The 22,550-nt window shown below is 54.3% G+C and overlaps 1 protein-coding gene across 3 annotated transcripts in view; it reads right to left on the reverse strand.

Moving 5' to 3' along the window:
* Nucleotides 1–2,848: 2,848 nt before the first annotated feature.
* The window catches only part of OPHN1 (oligophrenin 1), a 51,569-nt gene continuing 31,867 nt past the window's right edge, over nucleotides 2,849–22,550 (reverse strand). Inside the window, exons 9-25 of one of the 3 annotated variants that reach the window (XM_027690698.1) lie at nucleotides 22,225–22,325; nucleotides 20,412–20,503; nucleotides 20,211–20,289; nucleotides 19,357–19,390; nucleotides 17,896–17,958; nucleotides 16,934–17,008; nucleotides 15,244–15,328; nucleotides 14,859–14,917; nucleotides 13,379–13,484; nucleotides 12,789–12,948; nucleotides 8,987–9,134; nucleotides 7,805–8,015; nucleotides 7,689–7,768; nucleotides 6,841–7,006; nucleotides 5,839–5,889; nucleotides 5,083–5,133; nucleotides 2,849–4,931 (exon numbers count right to left, since the gene is read on the reverse strand). In XM_027690698.1, the coding sequence (XP_027546499.1) occupies nucleotides 5,091–5,133; nucleotides 5,839–5,889; nucleotides 6,841–7,006; nucleotides 7,689–7,768; nucleotides 7,805–8,015; nucleotides 8,987–9,134; nucleotides 12,789–12,948; nucleotides 13,379–13,484; nucleotides 14,859–14,917; nucleotides 15,244–15,328; nucleotides 16,934–17,008; nucleotides 17,896–17,958; nucleotides 19,357–19,390; nucleotides 20,211–20,289; nucleotides 20,412–20,503; nucleotides 22,225–22,325 (1,553 nt within the window). In that variant the 3' untranslated portion in view covers nucleotides 2,849–4,931; nucleotides 5,083–5,090. Of the gene's footprint in view, nucleotides 4,932–5,082; nucleotides 5,134–5,838; nucleotides 5,890–6,840; nucleotides 7,007–7,688; nucleotides 8,019–8,986; nucleotides 9,135–12,788; nucleotides 12,949–13,378; nucleotides 13,485–14,858; nucleotides 14,918–15,243; nucleotides 15,329–16,933; nucleotides 17,009–17,895; nucleotides 17,959–19,356; nucleotides 19,391–20,210; nucleotides 20,290–20,411; nucleotides 20,504–22,224; nucleotides 22,326–22,550 lie in introns of all 3 variants that reach the window. The other 2 variants (XM_027690697.1, XM_027690696.1) reach the window with 2 other exon arrangements.

Raw genomic sequence — 22,550 nt, forward strand, 5'->3', positions numbered from 1 at the left:
CTTCTGCATCCCGCATCCCCCATCCTGCATCCCTCCTTCTGCATCCCACATCCCGCCCCCGCCACCGGTGACCAGGACCTGCAGGTCACTGTGGAACTGCTGCCTCCCCGGTCGTTCCGAGGCACCGGAGCTGCGGGGCTGGGCAGGACGGTGATGGCCACTGTGCCGGCACCGGGGCTGAGCCACATGCTGGAAGGTTCCAGAGCTGCCCTTGGAGATGCCTCTGCTCCCCAGCAGAGCGGCACCGGGCTCTCTGGAGAAAGTTCAGTTGCCAGAAAGAAGAAGAAAACTGAAAACATCATGAAAGCCCCAAAATGGCCCCGTGCTTTAAGGCCGTTTGCTTATCCTTGTCCTCAGAGCAGCCAGTGGGAAATTTTTAGAACAGAAAAGAGTTCTGTTTCCTAAAATGATGATGAACTGTGTCAAACAGCCCTTTCGGCAGCAGTTCCCCTCCCCGGGGGCCCACGAGCGCCAGCACTGTGACCCCACTGAGCTGGCAGCCAGCCCGTGTGCCTTCCAGGCTGGCAGAGCTGTGCCCGCGCTCCCAGGAATGAGCTGGTGGCAACCGCAGCCCTCAGCGGGGTCACGGCGACTCGGGTGCCCCGACATGAGGGACGTCGGCCAACACTGGGGCTTTCTCCAGACCCAGACCGTGGGCAGGCACCAAGGGGAGGGAGACCAGGGCCCGGCGTGCCCCGTGTCCTGTCCCCGCCAGAGCAGAGTGACCACAGTGGCACGGTGGGGTGGCACAGTGAGGTGGCACAGTGGGGTGGCATGGTGGGGTGGCACAGTGGGGTGGCACGGTGGGGTGGCACTGGGGACAGCCTGCAAGGCTGAGCCACCAAAGGGAGCCAGGGTGTGCAGCACACAGAGTGAGGGAGGACGGAGCTGTGGGAGGATGGAGCTCCTGCGGGTTTTCTTTGAGCCAACATGAGAATGGCCACATTTTACACAGGATTTCAAGAATCTTCAGAACTTCTGCCTTGCAGGAGCCCTTAGAACCCCTGAGAGAGGTTGTTAAAGCCCTTCTGAAAACACAGAGAATGAGAAACATCACAGCTTTTACTGGTTTAAAGCATCTCCTGACTGTTTAAACCAATTGCAGGATTTTTTGGTGTCCTGACCTGATTTACAGCTGTGTGTACGGGACAAGAAACCCACTGAGGACTGCCAGGAACCCACCTGGCACAGGGAGCTGCTCCCAACTCAGGGCATCCAGATGGGTAATTGTGCAGTGGGGTGGGCCAGGGAGAGCTACAGAGCTGAAAACTCTGATCCTGCAAGGAGTCCCACGTGGGCGGATTCCACTGCCTTCATGGGTCTCTGTGCAACACATAAATTTCAGATGTCAGTGCTCCACTAAGTACATTTCGATTCTAAATTTATCACACAGATGTGTCTGCTGCAGCGTCTTTGGCCTCTCCAAATTCTTCCTCTGAGAAGAACTCTCTCAGGCCCAGGCTCAAGCTTTGGAACTGCTTGTTTTTTTATCTTCTGTCTGTATAAAAACCTACAAGGCTTTACTTGTGCTGGAAAATCTCAGAATAAATCCAAATGTTTTTTGTAAGAAAGCAAACCAGGCAGCTGTGGGTTGGGAGACAAGGATTGTTGGGGCAGTGCCTTGGTGCTCATTCCAGTTTGTAATCACTTAATACAAGGGCTAATGGCAAAAAAAACCAGTTTAGTTTCCCAAATGCCGCTATTTTGAAGGCATCCAGCTCTGGAAAAGTTACAGCTCCAGGAGAAAACATTTCAGAGAAACTAGGAGCCAGAAAAAACAAGGAGAAAAACCTCAAGCTGCTGCTCCAGCTGCATTGCATCCGTGCCCACCCCAGGAGTGCTCCGGCCCAGAACCAGGGCACAGCACAGCCCTCTGAGCCGGCAAACCTGGCCTCGTGCTGCCCGTCAGAGCCCTTGGCGAGGGCTGGGCTGGTACAAAATAATTGCAGGAGGATCCAAGAACAGCAACCAGCCCTGAGAAGTGTGGGTGGGAATGCTCCCCTGCTCCAGCTGGGGATTCTCATGGCCGTGGGGGCAGCTCAGCTGCCCGTGTCCCCAGGAACACCCTCCTGCTCTGGCTCCCTCCTGTGTGGTCACCTTGTCAGGCTTCTCCAGAAACCCAGACTCCAAAGCTAGATGCAAGATTCCCGTTTCAGACAGAGAAAGCTGTTGTCTCCTGAAAGGGCTCACTGGTAAAGAAAAGCAAGGGGCCTGAAAAGCACAGTGTCAGAATCATGAGGGGCAGGAAAACAGATGTAAGGAGAGGAAAAAGGTGCTAATTGACAGAAAGAAGCCGGTGCTGGTCACTGCAAATCCGAAGCCTCAGTGATTCACAGCACAGGACACTGCCCTGGCATTGTGGCAGCACGGGAATATTCAGCCTCTGCAGAACAGCTTCTCCTGTCAGAAAATGCAGAAACCCGGGGCTGGGGACTGCAAACACAGAGTGGGGCCGTGTAGAGCCCAGGGCACTGCCAGTCCCACGGACACAGCCCTGGGCAGCCTCCCTGGGGTGTAGGGCCAGGACCCCACCGGGGACCTGCCCACAGAGAGGGCAGCAGCAGGGACAGCACTCAGGCACCGGAAAAAGAGGAACAAAACACACCGGGACAGTTCTTTTTGACTTCATGGAAACTTTATAAACACTTGTAGCAACCTACGTTTGTACACACAAAAACAGCTCCCAGGCTGATGCCAGGGGGCTGCCACCCACACGGGGCAATCCCGAGTTCCAGCTGTTGCTCCTGCGGCACTGGCAGCAGGAACTGTGCCCAGAGCAATGGGGACTGCACCTCTATGGCAGCAGGGATTGGGTCCCACAGCCCCCCTCACCCCCAGCCCCCCACCACTCCACTACTGGTTCCATGTTCAGCTGCGCCCACAGAGGCGGAAAAACCAGCACAGACACACAAGTGACAAAGGGCTTTAAAAGGACACAATGAAACATGTCTGCAAGAAGTTGCTTCCTCCCCACTGTTCACACTGTCAGACTGAAACTCAACTGCTCTTAGACCCCCTGCCCGTGGAGCCCGGCTCTGTCTCGGGGGTCTGTGAGCAGGAGGGGGATGTGACAGCCACTGCTCCTGCAGGATGGGTGCTGGGGGTGTCCCCTCCAGAGCCGCCCACAGCAGAACCCTTGGAGCTTCCCAAACTGACAGGCTTGAGGGGTCCCTAAAGCACAGCCCTGAGCAGGGAAGGAAGCTGGGAAATGCTGGCCTTGTGTGTGGGAGCCACCAGCCTGACAGCCCTGGGGCAGTCACCCCAGGAGGGGACGAGGCTGCCACTGGGCCGGTCAGAGCAGCTCCCTCTGACTTCATCTCCATCCTACTTGCTCCAAGACACCTGTCCTGGAGCTGCTGGCAAGGGGCTGCAGCAGGAGGGGCCTAGCACACCCCAAGGTGCTGCTGGTGCCTGTGGCACAGTCTCAGCCACCACAGCACAAGGCTGGTTTGGTTTTAAAGCCTCTTTCATGTACCAGATCCAAAGGAGGGAGCAACTGGGGCACTGCTGAAGCCAAGGGAGCAGGAGCACCATGGACACGACATGTGTGAGCACCAGCGTGTGACATCCAGCAATAACAGACACAAGATCACACACAAGGCAAAGCCCTGGGAGACGGGAAGGACAGCGGCAGCATCCCATGGGAAAACCTGCGCCGGGCAGGACACAGCATGCACCAGGGATGGAGCACCTGGGAAGCAGCTGGTGGAATGTTTGGCCACTCTTTTGGAATGCTCCCAGCACCTAAGGAAAACCATTCAAAATGGGGAAATTGCCTTTGGGCTGGCAGAGGAAGCAGGGAAGCCACAGGCTGCTGTGTATGGCCCCAGAGCTGGAGCCGCAGACAAGCCTCTACTGCTACGGGGGTGCACGGGGTGGTCCTGGCCAGGGACAGCTCCTGGGTCAACAGGCATTGCCCACAGGACCACTGCTGAAGGACAGACTGGGCATCTCAGACTGGAAATCAATAAACAAGAAAACAAGAAACTGGGCAGCTCTTAGAAAAATGGTGGGTTTGACCCACATTCAGTGAGTTTCAGATCCTCAGCACCTCTGTGCTGGCCCACCAGAATCACCCCAGAATAGACTTCTTGGTGTGCCTGTGGGAAGTGGATCTGGTGGGAGTGTGGCTCACACAGGAGGAGGAGGAGGAGCACCTGCTGCCCCCTTCCCCCAGCTGCACTCTTGGAGCTGCTGACTGACAGTGCTGCCCAAAAGCCCACCCCGGGCAGGGCTGAGCCCCGCTCAGGCCAAGGCCCCGGCCCAGCCATGACCACTGGCACAGTCTTCCAGGACAGGGACGTGCTGATGCCCAGGAGATGAGGAGATGTCCCCCAGAGTTGAGCACAGTGCTTCCCCCGTCCCTGCCCAGCCTGCTCAGCACGGGCAGCATTCCCAGGCACGGCTGCCCCACACGCTGCAACCGCAGCACAGCTCACCAAGCGAGGGATACAAGCACAGAGGAAGAGACTTCTCAGGGCAGGGGGGGCCAACCCCAGCTGCAGCTGCTCTGCCCTCACACCCAAGCATGGGGCCTCAGCCCCTGCACTGTCCGAGGTCACCCTTGTCAAGGCATTTCCCAAAAGTGAGCAGGTCAGTGGTGGCTCTGCTGTCCCTTCCACGGCTGGTCAGTGTCCCCCAGCCCTGCCCACGCTGCCACCACGTGTGCGGGCACACAGGGGCACTGCCACAGCCTGCGGGGAGGAGAGGTGGGAGGGCTGAAAACAGTTCAACACAGACGTGTGGGCAGGGCCTGCCCTCCATCGTGGTCTCCCTCTTCTAATTTCTTGAGCCACTTGTGGCTCGGAAATCATCGTCCAGTAAGAAGGCTGCTCTCCAGGGCACTGGGGCTGGCAAGGCTCAGCTGTGGCTCCTGGGTCACAAGCACAGAAAGTCTCCTGGGTCCAGCTGGGCCAAGGTGCTTACAAAGCCTGGAAAAAGAAAACAAGCTCTATGCTCTGCAGCAGTACAAATGCGTCAGCGATGGCACAACCACCAGACTTCCACCACCCCATAAATGCTGAATTTGTGTTACATGTCTGGTTTTGGTTTATTATTTCATTTGTTGTCATAAACACGTACCTTTAGCCTCAGCTCTCATCACCTGGGATCCTGCCTTGTGGCGATGAAGAACTGGATAAAAGGAAATAAAAGAATAAAGAAAAAAATGAATGCAAGGAGCAGGCTCCGACTCAGCCCCACGGGCTGCTCAAGGCTGTGTAACGGGCAGGGAGGGCTGTGTTTTGCAGTAGAACAAATGATCTCCCCAGCAGCACTAGCAGCAGCAGTTCTCAGACTGACTCACAAACGTGCTCGCCCTTGGGCAGAGGCTGGTGACCCTTCAGAGCGGGAAGCTGGAGCTTATTTGGGCAGATGTTATCACAAGTGGCACCTGCTGGCACTCAGAGCCGAGGGCTTTGGTGCCCACACTGTCCACCCATCACCCTCTGCCCCCCTGCCCACACAGCCCCGGTGTGGGACCAGCCACACGCCCTAACCAGCCCTGCTCAGCTCGCCCATGACCTGTTTCCCCACAGAGCCCCAGTACAATGGGCACTGTGCCACACAGACCCACACACATGGCAAACAGGATCCACAGGGACGTGTGGTACTTGGCAGATTTAATTGATCAAGTCTGTATCTGGATTCACATTTTACTCTTTGTGTTCTTGTTTCAGCATTTTAGCTGAGCCCCACCTGCTGCCCACAAGCAAGACCAAGCCAGGCTGGGGCTGGGGCTGGGGCTCAGGGTGGCTGTGCTGGCTCTGCCTCAGAGGGAGCACCCTGTGCTGCAGGGCTGCTGCTGTCCACGTGCCACCTTCCCCACCCCAGCCTTACCTGCCTGTTCTTCGGGAAGCCGTCTCAAAGAACTTGGTCCTAGAGGCCACCCTGCAAAGAGGACAGGAAAGGTCACGCCAGTGATCTGATCATTTGCTAATTAGATCTGCTCTGTGCCAGGGGAAAGAGCCACAGCATTGGCAGAACTGCAGAGATCCCCTTCAAATGACAGCTCTTGTGCCAAGGCATAGCTGGGCTCCTTCTGCCACCTGCTCTGTGCCCTCTGCCCTCACAGCACCTGCCAGCACTTTGGCTGTGCTGCTTACAGAACCATGGAATCATGGAATCATCTGGGTTGGAGAAGACCTCCAAGATCATCTAGTCCAACCTTTGACCAAACATCACCATGCCAACTAAACCACCACACTAAAAGCCACATCCAGTCATTATTCCCATGCTTTTGCCTGTAATCCCATGTGCTGGGTTATAAACCTCCACCCATGTCCTTCATGGCCCCTCCTTCAGTGTTTATGTGCTCATGCCCATGCTCACAGAAAGAGAAGTTCTCCCAGGCAGTTCAGGAGAGCCAAGGCCTGGCCCTGGGTCCTGGAGCTGACACTCACGGCACTGTTTGTTCTTTTGTTTAATTCCCACTGAAACCAGCAGGGTTTCTGACTCTCTAAAATCTGAAAGAAATCTGAGGAGGAAGTTGAACTCCGTCCAGTTTCCTTGAGATCCAAGCTGGATGTTGTCTTACCCCAGGAAGTGTCTCACTTGAGAGGTTTGCTGGGAACAAGCAGGGAGGCTGTGCCCTCTGCTCAGCTTCCCAAGTGACACTGGAACCTGTGCTCGCAGCGGTGCCCAGTGGATGCCCATGGGCTCCAGCCACTGCACACTGGCACTGGAAACCAACTGGGTATTTCTCCTCCTCGTCTTCCAAAATTTCTGGGAGGTGACACCTACTCCTACTCCTGCTGCCCAGGCTCACCTTGGCCCCCTTAAGCTTCCCGAGCCCCCCGGAGCCCCCGCTGGCACCGCACCCATCACAGGCTGCTGGCTTACACAGACGAGGGCATCTCCTCTGCTGTCCCTGCTATCAGATCCGGCCTCTGCTCCAGCTTTGGAGGGACTGGTGTCCTGCAGGGTGGATCTGGAGGTCTCACGGGAGGACGCATTATCACGGGCTTATCGCCATGGGAACGCGGCTTAGGGACACCGTCACACTCACCTGCAGGATGGAGATCACAAACACTGAGCAGGCAGCTTTGCCAGAGGGGGGATGTCTATGAGGGGACACCAAACAGGTCAGTGGATTTAGTTCTGTCTGTCTGCCCTGACTCTTGCTGACAGTGGCCAATTGCCAGAAGGGAGGGACAGAGTCCAGGGAAAGGCAGCTCCCGTGCTCCCTGCCCCAGCACAAACTTCCTGGCACTGGGAATAGGGCTGGTGAGGACAAGCTCAATGTAGCTGCTGACTGTGAAGCTGATACTGCCTGGGAACGACAAGTGTTCTTAACTAAATGCTGTGCAGTGCTGTTTGCAAAAGGGAGAGGAACAGCATGAACTGGTGACCCCTGCGGCCGCTGCTTCTCCGAGCTTTTATCCAGTAGCACTACTTGTCCTCTCCTTAGCTGCTTTTCTTCCCCAAGATCCAGCCAACCTCACTATTCACTTAAATCCTGAAAGTCTTTTAGGGCCAAGTCAACATGGAATGAGTGTCAGACTTTGGCTGTGCCCTCGTCTCAGGCTGTTCTGGTTTCTCCTCCCCTCCTGCCAAGCTATATTAAGAGGACTCAAGGTGAGAAGCCCACCACCCGCCCCGGGGAGGGCTGGCTCTGGCACCTCAGGCTTCCCCTGGGAGCAAGGCAGTGCAGAGCACAGTCCCAGGGCACAGTCCCAGGGCACACTCACCGTCCCTGCCGCCCCCGGGCCGGGGGGCCGGTCTCCTGGCCTGCAGGGTGCCGCTCCTCAGGGCCGGGCTGCCCACCACGGCCGGGCTGCCCACCAGGGCCGGGCTGCCCACCACACCGTTGGCCGCCTTGCCTGCTGGCTTCGGCCCTCCATCCTGCAGCCTGGCCCCCAGCCGGCCCGGCTCGGGCTCTGTGCGGGGCTGGGGCCGGCCCTCGGTGGGGGGACGCCCCTGCTCGTCCCCCCCGGGCCGGGGTGCGGGCGGGCGGCTGCGCTGCAGCGGTTTGGGGGCCTCCACACTGCCACCATTGGGGGTCTGGCCGAGCCGCTCTGCTGTGGAGTCAAGAGCAGTGGGGTTAGTTGTGTGCCATGCTCCATGTCCCACCAAAACCCCTCCACCTCACCCCTCCGGCCGTGCCACAGAGCCAGGAGCAGGAGCTGTGCTGTGACCCTGCCTGCTCCCTGCAGCCTGCTCCCTGCTCCCTGCAGCCTGCTCCCTGCTAGTGCTTCTGCTCCCAGCTCGGGGAAGCATTGGAATGCAAGGCCAGCCCCAACTGCATGAGCAGGCTGGGGGTTTTAAGGAGCAATGTGAATCAATCGTGTTTTGCCAGTGTCATAAAGTGCATTTCATGTACACTTTATGCCTAAAACATCATCAAAGCTCTGACAACTCTAATGGAGAAAGAAATTTGCCATCTCTTTGGTAACAATGGCATCAGGGCACAGCTTGCAGTGACAATTAGAGCAAATTGGATGCAGAAATATGATTTTAAGCAGATGTGCCCTTCAACATTACGATAAAGGCTTCAGCATTTCCTTACAGTCAGCCGGATTTAACAGCAGAATTGAACTTGGTCTAGAAAATACTATCACTGAGTCTTGAAAAAGTACTTTGGAGTTATTGCTCTGGAACCACCAGTGGCTGAGCCAGCCCTGCAGACCTCCCTGGTTCCCGTGCCACCAACTCCCTGTGCAGTTCCCTTTGCACCTTTGCCTCCGAAGCCACAAAACCTCTCCTCTGGGCCTCTCCTGTGCAAGAACCAGCCTTAGTTTAGCTAATGGAGAACACAGCGGGAAGCAGAAAAACCCAAATCCCAGGGAATCTGACTTGTGACACGATGCAACCCACACGTGTGTGTTTTTTGCTTTCCTTTCCTCCCTGAACAGCCCTCACCGCCTGCCATGTCCAGGGCTAAGGAAGTGCAGCCCAGCTGCTGTTTCCTCCATCGCTTCTGGAAAGGTGTTACAGGAAGCAGGAGGGGTGAGAGGCAAGTAAGGCATCAGAGAACAGCTGGACTGACCTCCACTTTCCTCCACAGAAGCACCAAAGAAGACAGGTCTTTCCCTCAGGGGACGTTTGGAGATGGTGATGGGTTTGTGGCGCCGGGCAGCCACCCTGGGTGGGGGCACTGGAGGGGCCGTGGTGTCCTCGGGGGGGCCAGAGTAGATCTGCAAAGGGGGACACGTCCAAGTGACCCAACACGAAGGGGCTGCTGCCTCACCTCCCACAGGTGCCCCACCCAGCATGGGGGGGATGGTGGACACCACCAGCACCGTCCCCATCACCAACACCCTCCCCACCACCAATAACCTCCCCACCACCAACACCCTCCCCACCACCAGTAACCTCCCCACCACCAATAACCTCCACACCACCAACACCCTCCCCCCCAACAACACCCTCCCCCCCAACAACACCCTCCCCCCCCACGACAGCATCCCCACGGCTCAGCAGTGAGATCACAAACACAGACAATCTCTAGAAGCAAATTCTCCTGGAGCAGACAAGGGAGGCTTTGAAGCTTTGGAGCTGACAGTTCCTGAGGAACATCAAAATTCCCACTGGTGAGGTGATATGATCTCCAAAACACCCAAACCAACCCGTCACTGTTTCAGATCTACCGCTACAACCCTCCAGCTCTTGGCTTACAATGAAGTGTGTGGTACCAGGAAATCACCTGGGAAGAAATAGAGGCATAAAAACAATACTGCTGACTTTTATCTCCTTTACTCAGTGGTCATGTGGCACCTATTTGGTGGGTTTAATTGAGAGGTTCTTATTTATGTCAGGGCTTTTTTTAAGAGCTGAAAAAGAATTTCATTTGAATAGCTGAAACATAGTGTTAAGGTCCAAAGAAGCTGCTCCGAGGTTATTCCCAGGGATGTTAATTGAAGTTATACTAGGATTGAAAGCCTGAGTTACTGTGGAGGGGTGGCCTGAGCTGCCTGGAGGCTTCACTGCCTGTCCTGGGAGATGTGGAGCTGGTCCCCTCCAGGCTCCAGCCCAGAGGATGAGAGTGCTGGGCCACCACACCCTCGGGCCACACTTTGATGTAGAAAAACAACTTCATTGAGTCACCCAGAAAAATCTGAACATGAAGAAATGTAACATTTTGCTTTGATTAAGTGCCCCATTTTGGTAATTCAAACCAAAAGTGTATTCCTTCTTCTGCCAGCCAAAGAGCAGGACTGGGAGGTCAGGATGAGGGATGGGAGAGGAAAGCACATCCCTAGTTCAACCTCCTTGGACCCAGTGAGCAGCAGCAGCAGCCAGGCTGCCCACACCCCATAGCTGGGCTGCTCTGGGATAATCCATGTGCTGGGACCCGGCTTGGCTGCTGACAGCCTGCCCCCCCTGCATGGGGAGAGGAGCAGCAGGAACCACAGGATGGTTCAGGCTGGAAGGGAGCACAGTGGGCCATCCAGTCCATCGTCCTGCTCAGGCAGGGTCCTCTGGAGCAAACGGCACAGGACTGTGTCCAGATGGTTCTGGAACATCACCGGTGAGGGAGACTCCACACCCTCTCTGGGAAAAAAACCAAAACCACTCAGGGTTTGGTGGCACAGGGCATGTGCTGGCTCAGTGCCCACAGGGCTCTGCCTGGGCAGGGGCAGGACACGTTTCCCACTCTGGAACACAAGGTCTGGAGTGCTCTCCCTGACTGGAATTAGAGGGAGTTAAAAGCAGCAGCTCATGTATTATTAAAACAGCAAAGTATTGCCTGCAGGAGAGCAATTTTTTTGAAATATCAACCTCCTTCCTATATCCTGACCAGAATCCAATCCTGGTTTTTAAAGAAGTGTTAAGTTCCCCATGGATGCTTATAGAGGTACCACAGAATGCTGTTTTGACAAGGTGCTTTTCAACACCTGAGACCCAAGCTAAACCCACCACAAACAACTCTGTTTAAGACGTGAGTGCAGCCTCTGTTTTGCTTCTAAATGAAAATCCAAGTTAAACAACCTGAAGGTACAAAGATATCTACATACCTTCACCTTAAGGAGGGTTGTATAGGGAAGAAGATGTTTCCAGAACAATCAACCTATTTAACTTATTCAACTTAACTCATGGTACTGAAACATGAGCTGTGAAAACAGTAATATTATCCACAAAGACTTCATAGTTACTTTGCCCTCGGAGCCTTCACATTGCACCACATAACCCACATCCCCTCTTCCTCCAGACTCATCTGTTTGCTCATGTGTGAGCTGAAGACACTCAGCTCTAAAACACTGAACTTACAAGCTCAATCTAGTAAATGTGACTAACTTAACCTTATTGCTAGAGAAATTAAAAGCAAGCAAAGGGACATGTGGTTTAATTAAAGGTGTGCTCCCAGCTCTTGGAGGTGGCAGGGCAATGGTGTGGTGACTCAGCCTGAGCCATGGGCTATATGGGGGGAGGACAGAGCCTCAGCTCTGGAGCGAGCTGGGTGAGACCCCAGACACAAACCAGTCCCTATTTTTCTGTGGGAACTTAAAAGCCTTAACAGAGACCTATAAAGGAACTGCCTTGTGTTTCCCTGAGCTTCTGGTGTGGATACTCAGAAGTGTCTCTGAGCTCTTTCATCCTGTGTCTCTGGTTTCAATCCTTGGCACTACAGCCAACTTCCACCCCCGCATCTGGTCACACCCCCACATCTGGTCCCCACCTGGTTGCTCTGGCTCCACATCTCCTGTTGCAAGAACCTTGCTGATCCAGCTTCAGCCACCTCTTCCTTTCCTCTCCCTGCCCCTGTGCTGCCCTATTGCTGGGAGCTGCCCCAGCCCCCTCACAGCAAACAGCATCCCTGAACAGATGGCTCCACACCTTCCGTGCCTCCAAGGCATGAGAGAAGTTTGGACACTGTGTGTGCTGTCATGAAAAGTTGAAGGACCAACCCACTCCTTGGAACCTGGGGCAGTTACCAGGGAATCAGTCTGCACCCTGCTTGGGATCTGCTGCTCGGGATGCAAATGCTGCTCAAGCTTTAACTATTAACACACAGGTCTTGCCATCCCCAGCCCCCCTGACGTCCCCGAGCCGACACCGGGTACCGCCAGGAGCAAGCAGAGACAGTGGCACATCCTGCTCTCCAAAGACACAACTCCACACCACAAAGCTGTTGCCTGCACATGGATCTTCAGCACCATCCCAGCAGCTGGAGCCTGGGTGCTGCTCAGGCTGAACCAGCCAGCACAGATCCAGGGAAGGCAGGTGGGGCTGGAGGGTCTCCAGGGCTCACTGCCCCAACACCACAGGCACGGGACACCAGCTGCAGCCTCCTCCGACCACCCCACTCCAGGCAGCAGCTCCCCAGACTCCCCACACTCCAGGGAGCAGCTCCCCCTGGACTTCCCACACCATCCCCACGCTGTCCTCACACCTGGATCTGAACAGATCGCATTCACAGCTGAATTACTTTCATCAACCATTCAATACCTGTCTGCTCTGTTTTTTTTCCCCTGATTTAACAGTCGTGTAGTGTCTCATCTTGGACTGTGCACGTTAAAACCAGTTCTGCTCTGGCCTAGCTCCTGTCTAGCAAAGGAAAGTGTCAGGCCCTCTAATGTCCAGCCATACAATAGGGGTTTTGCAATAAAGATTACCCTTATTTAAAAAGAAAAAGCAAAAACGCCCAGACTCGGTGTTTGCTCTGGGACCAGCTAAAGGCCACGGTGAAGAACACACATGCCATTCTTTGTTTCCTCCTGAAGCCTTTCAGAGCAGTGTGTTACACAAACCCAGCCTAAGCAGACTCCCGAAGGAGCCGGAGCGCTGCCGCGTTGCCGCAGCAACAGTGAGCAGGAGCAGCCGGAGCAGCTCCGGGGGCTGCCCTGTACCTTCCCAAAGTGCTCGATCAGGATCTCCACCACGATGTTTTGGAACTTGATGTTCATCATCGCTGCCACAGTGTCCTCCTGCGCCCGCATGAGAGTGGGCCCGAAGATCACGCCCATGTTGGACGGCGACATCAGGTTCTCCCGGCTGTGCTCACACACACTGCAGAGAGCAGGGGAAGGAGGAACAGGGTTTGGTTTGGTTTTTTCCAAACAGATCTTACTACAAGCCATAAAAACCCCAGGAAAAAGTAAGAATCAGTCCTTCAATTTTCTTCACTGTGTCTGAGGAGAACCCGTTTCCCGGCAGAGACAAACACGGTTCTCGCTCCGACGTGCACGTTTGGCTGGGACAGCTGCTGGGAGAGCAACGTGCTGACAGCATTTTCATTTGATCCCTCCCCACTCCCAGCTCCGCTTTAACTCTGAAATCAAAAGTCATCTGCACAACACATACACAAAAGGACTCAACAAAGGAATCATTTAAATCCTATATCCTATTTATCCAGAACTAACTTCTGGCTTTAATTTTCCTTCTCTCTGCTGATTCCATTATTCCCTTTCTTTGGTTTTAGAGGAAAACATCTGCTTACTTGACGAGGTGCTGGATGAGGAGCTCTAACATCTCCCTGTTCTTGTCAGGCAGTTTATACACCAGTGCATGAATAGCTCCCAGCCTGTAATCCAAGTTCTCGGACTCTGGAAAGCAGGAACACAAAGAAGAGTTTGTGCCCACCACTTTCGAAGTAAATACACCAGGGAAAGATAAAGCCAAAGGAAACCAAAGTTGTTCTCCGTGCAGTGGGAGAGCAAGAGGGAGCAGAGGGAAGTGAGACTTCACAGCAACAGGGTGAACACTGAGAGGGACAACATGAGGTAGAAAGAGGAAGAAATGGAGCTTGAAAAGGAGCTCAGGGCCACACGCTGAAAGAGGCTGGGCATGGGCAGGTCCTCCCTTGGCACCCTCACCCTGCACACCTGGGAGTACAGAGAGTCTAACACTGAACAACACCCAAAATATCCCGCAGGGAAAAAAACTGAGTCCCTGACCCAAAGAGGTCACCCTTAGAAGCATAAATAATCCAGAAACAATAAAATACTCAGCGTAAGAATGGTTTGGGATCTAGTGGCTGGGAAGCTCAATGCTGCAAGTTTCTGAGGGAGGGCAGGGAAGGGATCAGGGTCCTGCCCAGACATCATAGACTTAAATCAGTTCTGTAACTAATAAATCCTGGGCTTTATTTAGCACCATCAGCAGGAGGTGGAACATTTCCCTTTCCAAGAAGGAACGGGTGTTATTCATTCTCCAGGGAGCCACATGGAGGAGAGGTGGCCCCTCCCCTCCCATTGACTTCCAGGTGCACAGGGGAGTGAGGGACGTTCTAATGCCACATATTTCTGAATGCCAGCACTCCCATGCTGAGAGCAAGGACCAGCTTCCTGCATCCCTCTGTCTCCCTCACAGGACACTGGCTCCCAACACACTCTGAGGATGCAGCCAGTTCACAACTGTCACGGCTTATCTGCAATGGCCACGATGAGGGGACATTGAGGACGGACCAGCTCAGCACACGTGAGGGCCTGGCAATACACCTGTGCTTCCTGGCTGACTTCTGTTATTCCTGGCTGTGGCTCAATCCCAAGAGCTGCAGCAGAGAAATGTCTTTCATGTGCTGGTAAACACTTTGGATTCAACATCCCAGGACAAATTTCACAACCTAAAGGGAACACCTATCTGTGGGTTTTAAAATAAATATATCAATACTATAGGGCAGCAATTCTCGTGGGAGTGTTGTGCTGCTCTCAGGTGAGTGACATATCCTGGTTCTCCAGACTCTCTAAGAGCACGAAACCCTGTTCAAAGGAAGGGCACTGCAGCAGCAAAGGAAAGAAGGAAAATCCACCTCCCCTGCACAGGTAAGCACTTGAAAAGGAGGGTCACTGCTCTTTGTACAGGGGTAGCAGCCAGACACCACGGAGTTGGGCTGGCAGAGCTCTGCCAAGTGATTTTGATGGACCCTGTCTGGGGAGGGCAGGGCCAGGGACCATCAGTGGGGCAGCTGTGGCACTTACTGGCAGCCAGGACCAGCTCTTTGTGGAGCTTGTATGTCATGACGGGTTCAGACAGGTTCCTGCAACAACCAGAAAGAAAACTGAGTTCTGCAGGACAGCATGACCTGCTCGTCACCGACCCTGGAGCGACGGGAACCCGGCTGCTCCCTCAGTGCCACCACAGCAGCACCTCCCCCAAGAAGTGCCCCTGAAAGAGCTCTCCCCATGGCATGGGGGGGTTCTGCAACACCCAGATTTATCAAAATCCAGTCCTCTTCCCCAAGCCTTTGTGACTCTGCCCTTTCCAACAGCCAGATGTAAACATCTGGCAAATTACTCCACTTTTCACCTGAATCAGCCCCGGGCTCCTTTGCCCCCCTGGGGCAGGGGTGACCTGCAGTGCTACCTGAGATAGAACTTGAGTGAACTGGTAATGGTCTTGATGTCCCAGTCCCCACTCTGGAGATCCACGTCCCCAGGGCATTTTGGATCTGGAAGAAAAACAAAACAGCTTTAAAATAAGGTTCATCTAGAGGTTGTTTATAAATAGTCTGCTCTGGTGGGGTTTCCCCTCGAGACATATGAAGCCACAGCAGCACACAAAGAGACCTTCTGATTCCCGTAGCTGGGAAAACCAGAACAGGGAAAAGCTGGGAAAAGCACCAGTGTCAGGACTTTGGAGAGGCTGGGGAGCAGTGCTAATGAGGGACAAGGGGGGAAGCAGAAGATAACATTTAAGCAGTGCTGAAAAGCCAGTGAGGACGTATTCTCTATAGTTTGCTTTTTCCCAAGACTGGCAGAAACAACAGATTTCAACAGGCCCAAGACAAACTTTCTGACATCCACAGTAATCTGTCCAATCCCCCCTTTGCTCCCCTGAATGCTCTTCTGGAAGCATTCCCTCTCACTGCACAGAGAGGAAGGAGCTCAGGGAGGCCCAGCAGTGTGGAAGGACAGTTTGCTCCTACCCACCCTCACTGAACAACCACATCATGATTCTGGTGCCATGAAGTGAAGGATGTGGTTGTAGGATGGGGGACAGCTAGACTAAAAAAATAAACAGTAGGATTTATTTTTAAAAAGAAAGAGGACTAGAAACAAACAAACAAACAAAAATCTAACTCCCTAGAGCAGTTCAGGTTGAAATCCTGCTGCAGCAGTTATTTCTGTGGTGTTGGACTTTCCATGGTGCATTCATACCCAGTGGGTAGCAAGTGGTTATCCAGGCCATGCAGATAAACAAAACAAAAAGCCACTCACTGGTGTGGTTTGGAGGAGAAACCACAGAGCTGCTCACAGGGAGGGTGAGAATCAAGCAGCAATAAAACTTGAGGCTCAGCAATGAGTCACAGGCGAGTGGAGCCAGTCATGGCTCTGTGAGAACTGGGCACAGCCAGATGCCAGCACAAACCAGCCTCTTAATAAACAACATCCAGAGTAGAAGCAGTAGGAAGCAACAGCAAAGGCTTTGAATGGTGCATTAATATCAGGTGTCTGAGTGTGAGGGGATCCCACTCCCTGCCCTGTGCTCCAGCCCCCAGGCAGGGCTGCAGAGAATGGCTCAGCCTTGGGCTCACCCCAGGGGCTCACAGGGGTCGGGGCACGATGGCCTCAGCCAGGTCCCAGCCTGGCAGCACCTGTCCCAGCACGGAGCTGCACTGCTGAGCCCCACAGCCTGCCCAGGGAGTCTCCTACAAAGACTGCCCCCAGCTGCCACATTCTGTGACAGACAGATCCAGCCACAGGCAGGCTCACAGCAGGAATGCATCCATTGACTTCTTAACAGGTACACTGACTCCTTAATGCACACAGTGAGGTGTCCCCGTCCTTCCAGGGAAAAACCTTACACCAGGATGGAGGCCTCCCTGCAGAGGCTGCCTCCCCAGTCCAGCTCACTGTGTTATCCCAGTCCAGCTCACCATGATATAGGAAAGAAGGGGAAAAAGCCCAGGAAAGGAGGGGAATGTGACCCAGAGGGGTTGCAGGGACCCAAAACCCACACTGGACATTTCTTACTGGGGTACTTGATACTCTCTGTCCCTCCCCAGCAATTCAAAACCGCGACAGGGTAATTGCATGGAATAATTAATTCTTACCAAAAAAGGCATTGAGCAACTTCTGCACCTGGATATTGCTGCCAACAGTCCGGTACACGCCCTCCGTGGTGATTCCTAAGAGGAGAAAGCCAGGAGTGTCAGCCAAGGTCCTCCCGCTGGTTGGAAGCCCAAAAGCCCCATCTAGTGGAGCTGCTCTCCCTGCTGCCGGGTTCTGTCCCACATCCCCGGCTCTGCGGGATCACATCCCGGTCAGCCAGAGCATGGGATACACCAGCCCAAACGTGCCATTTCTGGGGGGTGCAGGTTTAACACGAATTTGCTCAAACCCAGAGAGAAGACAAACACATTGAAGTAGATTCTGAAAACACTGGCCAGTGCTGGGACAGGCAGAGCCACTGTCCTTCCCAGCTCTGTGAGCAGGGTCTTTGTCACCCCATTGCTCCCCTCTCCAGCAGGCCTTGGCTGCCACAGCCCCAGAGGTTCTGGAGATGAACCCAGGCATCATTCCCCGCAGCAGCCTGGGCATCCAGCAGTTCTGAGGGATTCACCCTACTCCTCCAGCCCATTCTGGTGAAGTTCACTGGACATTCACTGGTGCAGGCTGGGAGACACGAGACAGCCCAGAGGATGAGCTGCCACCTCTCAGCCTTCTTCTGTCCTGCTGCTGCACAGACTGGGGCTGAACAACCCTGTACCCTCCTCAGCTCTGCCTGGCCCCCAGCATGGGCTGTCAGAGCTGCTCTCCTGCTGCCCAACAGTGGGTGTGCTCAGAGCCAGAACTGAGAAAGCCAGGAGTGAAAACAGCATAAAGGTGGAAGTTCAATCCCAACTGAATTTGGTATGATGACAGACTACACAGGATTTCTGCTCCTGAAGAACAAGCATTCTTCAGCTAAAAAAGCCAAGGTCCCGTGTCAGTGACCAACAAACACGGTACTACAGGAACTATGGGAAGCAGGGCCAGGCCAGCAGCACCTCCCGACAGCAGGGCAGCTCCTCACCTTTCGTCTCCACCGCGTTGATGCACTTCCGAACAAACTTGAAGCCGACCTCGTTCAGCTCCACTGTTTTGGACAAGGAAGCCACGTTAGCTGCCTGAGCACCCCTGGGGACCCCTGGGACACCCCCAGCTCCAGCTCCTCTCAGCACCCCAAGCTGCAGTGCCCCAGCTCACAGGTATGTTCACACCTACCCCCACATCCCGTACATCCCCCCAGGAAAACACCAGCACTCTGTACATCCTGACAAGCAGTTATTAGTTCCATATGTTCTCCCATTTCCCCTCCAATTTATTTTGAGTTGCAGCACTGCTCCCTATCCCCTTTCTGTCTTTAATAATAGCAGTGTAAATCAGGTCCTGCCACATGTGAATTGTGTCTGATAAGGACTTCATTAATCACTTCTAGAGCAAAATTTGCAGTTGAAGCTCTTCCCCATCATGCAATCATGTATTTTCTGCTTCTCTACATCACTAGAATTAAAAACCAAAATGAACCCAGCTTGATGTGCTGAGGAAAGCAGAGCACAGGGCTTGTTCCAGCCAACTACCCACAGTCCAGCTCTGGGCCTGTCTCTTTTTAACTTAAAACAACATTTTGCTGGAAAAAACAGCCACAGGATATATCTGGATCAATCCCAGTCCAGCACAGGCTGTGCTGGGGAAGCCCATGGGGTCCCTGCATTTTCAGCAGGTTGTCTGTACTGGTTCTTTCTGCTCTGAGCAACAGCAACACCAAGCTCAGATGTTTCTTAGTCTCACCACAGGAATCAGCACAGACCCCCCGGTGCTTGATTCCGAGGGCTGTGATACCACTGGGACATTTACCAGCTCTAATCTACTAAAAACAGAGAGTGTTTATTTAGTGACTCCCTGAGTCACACTGCTCCCAGTGTGCCATGTGAACACGGCTGCACAGCAGGTTTGTGCTCATGCCCCTGTGCTCATTAGAGCCAGCTAATTACAGCACTGATAAAGTGAGCTCTGAGACAGAATGCAGGTTTCACCCAGCTAACCAGGCCCTGGAGTGTTCCAGGGCTCCCAAGGTGCACCCCACTGCCGAGAGGGGGGACATGGGACACTGTGGTGGGTGGGACCTCCAGGGAACTAAATGCCACTTCTATTGCCCTATAACTATCTTTGCTAAGGGACATATCCTCAGAGTCTCTCATTGATCTTTTCCCCTCTGTTACGCTGGCGTTTGGAGGTGCAAATTGAACCCCATATCCCACTACTCCTGGGTAAATAAAAACTGCTCATTGCATCCTAACTTCTACTGTCTGCAACCCATTCCTATCTGGGCTCAGTGCCAGACACTGTGATGCAAGGACAGAAGCGACACTGCCACCACAGAGGGGGGACACAGCTACTTGGCAGCAATTGAGAATGAGAGTATGTGAGGAAAACCCTGCCCAGCCTCTGGACAGCTCTGGGAGCCCAGATAACAGTAACAGAAGTGACTCACTTTCTTCCTGCTTTGTGATGGGACTGTGGTAGATCTGAAAAAGGGAGAGGGAATGGGAGAGGGAGAAACAAAAGCATCACCAGCATGATTTGGTTACTTATTTCTGAAAGACAATGCAGCACTCGATAAATCACCCATAGATTACCCAAAGATTATCCACAGATCACCCATAAACCACCCACAGATCACCCATAAATCACCCACAGATCACCCATAAATCACCCATAAATCACCCATAAACCACCCACAGATCACCCATAAATCATCCATAGATCACCCAGAGCCAATTACAGCCAAAAAGACAATATCCCATAGAAACATCATTTTACAATTAAGCAAGATCCCATTATCTGCACAAAAAGGAGTTTCTGATGCCTCTCTGCATTTCCTTGGGGCACCTGTTGCTAGGGAAATTCTCTGTTCCGTAGGCAAACTGCAGGGCTCTGAGCTTCGCTCAGACTGAAGGAAGGAAACACCAATAGGCACAGAAAGGTGGGAGAACACGGGTGCAGGGTGGGCAGCCCCACCTTTCCAAAGGCTGCTCAGAGTAGGGACAGACAAAACATCAGCTCTGGCAGGCAGTGAGGAGCATCCCAGCCTCAGAAAGGCTACTCCTCAAGCGGGCTGGCACAGCCAGGGAACATCCCGAGATTTAGGGGGAAATCCAAAATGCCCAGAGGGAGCTGTGCCGAGTGAACAGCACGGAGCCCAAGGCCATGATCCACCGGCAGGTACCAGTGGAGAAGCAGGAGGGGCAGAGCAGGGGCCGTGTCCCTGCCTGTGCCCTGCACCCGCCGGCAGAGGACACTGCTCGACAGCACATTCCAGCTGGGAACAGCTCCGGGAACACTCACTGGCTCCTTCCCGTCCATCGCCTCCATCCACAGCCTTCGGTTGGCTTCCGAGAGCGCCTGCAGCGTGATGGTCCCGGACCTGCGTAGAATTCCCCCGGGGACAGGCAGGGAAAGGAAGAAAAGTTGTTTTTAATAGACAGCAAAGAGGGATTTGCTCCAGACCCGTGGGGTTTGGGGCCACCTGAACATGAAGCCTCTCACCTTTCATTGGTTTCAATGTCAAAACAAAACCTTTTGTCTATGGAGTCAGTCTTTCTCCTAACACAGGATTTCAGGGTCAGGTCCAACGTGCCCTAGGAGAGAACACGAAAGCCAAGGTGAGAGAACAGAAATACAGGAGAAGATTTTGGGTTCCTCAGCCCCCTGCAGCTCCAGCCCAGCCCAGCACTGCCCACAGATGTCCTGAGAGTCCGATGGCAGTAACAGGAGCACAGGGGGCCCTCCCTCCACCAACACAGGCAGGGATCAGAGGCTCTGGCTCCAGGCTTCCTCTCCTCAGCCACAGAACATTCTGGACTTTGCAGCACTACCCCACACACCAGCACTGTGCCTCTGCAGGGCTGGAACGCTGCTCCAGCAAACCCGGTGAGGCAGTCCCTGGTGCTTGAGGCCACAACCACACTCCCCTCTGATCTGACAGAGCTGGGTCCTAATTTTTATTGGGGCTGATCATCAGTACCAGTTACCCACACCACCGATGGTCATTGATGGCTTTACACACACACCATGTGGCAAAGGGACATTTCCTGACCCCACCTAGAGCAGGTGTGCTCTGGAGAGGTGACACTGTGGGCTCAGTCCTGGCTCTGGGTGTTCATGTCCCTGTGCTCTGCAGCACAGTCAATCCATAACGTGATTGTGAAGTTGTGTGGCCAGCTGTGACCTGATGGTGCAGATTCCCCGACTGCCAGAATTTGGGAAAGGCACTAATTTACACGTTTCCAAGCCCCTACCTGCAGTAATTGGCCTTCTTAGACATGCTTATGGCATAGGTGACAACAAATCTCTCCAGACAATAGTTTGGACATTTCTTTGCCCAGGTCTCTGCCAAAGACTTGCAAAACATCTATTTTATTTTCCTGCTGCAGTGTGCAGAGTGCTGCCAAGAACAGACCATGAGCTCATGCACTGGAGCACACACCGGGCTGGAAAGGCCCTGGGGACCCGCCCCATGGCAGAGGAGGGTGGGGGATTCAGCTGGAGGCACTGGCTGTGCTCCATCCTCCCACCCCTTCCCTGTCACGAGGAGGCACTGGGGGAACTCCCAGACTTGGAGCACTTTGTGAAAAGCAGCAGTTCCCCAAATCACTGCCTTAGTGCAGTTTGGAGCTGCACTGCTGCCCTCCCCTCCTCTCCTAACACTGTCCCAGTCTCACAGAACCAGTGCCGAGAGCAGAAGGCAAACCACAGAGCAGTGCTGTGAGCACAGGAGGAGGCAGGGAAATGCTGTGTTTGGGAGCAGTAACTCCTGCAGCAACTTGAGTCATTCAAGCACTGCAGTGGCTGCCAGAGGGCTCGTGAAGCCCAGGCTGCAGCTCACAGCCCAAGTGCATGGGGAAGGATCAACATCAGCACAAGCTTCACCCCAGACCGAACTCGTGGGTCAGCACTGCCCAGCACTGCTCACGCCACATGGACCCATGTCCTGCTGCCAAACCCTGCCGGACCTCAGCTCCAGGGACACAGAGGGGTGAGACCTCTCCTCAGGGAGGTGGCTCTTTCAGGTGACACCAAACCGCCCTGTGGGGACAAGGCAGGGAGGGGATGGAGCCTCCCCCCTGCCCTGTGGCCAGGAGCCCATCCCCAGGCGCTGCCCTGGGCCCAGCCTGCGGCCGGAGTGGCCGGAGCAGCGACACTGCTCCCATGGCAGGGCTGGCACCTGCTCCTGCACGGGGCACCCACACAGCTGGCACGGAAGGGATGGCACGGGAAGGGATGGCACGGGAAGGATGGCACGGGCGAGTGCAAGGGGAGACCCCATGGCTAGGCCAATGTTTGCAGACATCCAACTCACTTGCTTAGCTCCAGGCTTCTGGTCTATGGGTGTCATCCGTAAGGTTTTTGCCTCTTTTTCATACTGGCAGTAATACTTCACCCAGGAGATGCCCAGCGCCCCTGCAGAACACACGAGAGGCCGGAGTCAGGGACAGGGCTGTACCTGCACGCAGCTGGCAAGGCATGGCTGGTGCTTCCCACGTCCTCCCTTCTCTGGGGATGGACACTGACAGCCCTGTGGGAACACCTCCCTCACCAGCAGGAGGAGAGGAGTGAGAGGAAGAGAGGAGCAGGAGGAGAGGAGGAGCAGAAGGAAGAGGAGAAGGAGAGGAAGGGAGGAGGAGC

Source organism: Neopelma chrysocephalum, unplaced genomic scaffold (assembly GCF_003984885.1).
Source record: "Neopelma chrysocephalum unplaced genomic scaffold, ASM398488v2 Primary Assembly neopelma1_81, whole genome shotgun sequence".
NCBI classification, from domain to species: domain Eukaryota; kingdom Metazoa; phylum Chordata; class Aves; order Passeriformes; family Pipridae; genus Neopelma; species Neopelma chrysocephalum.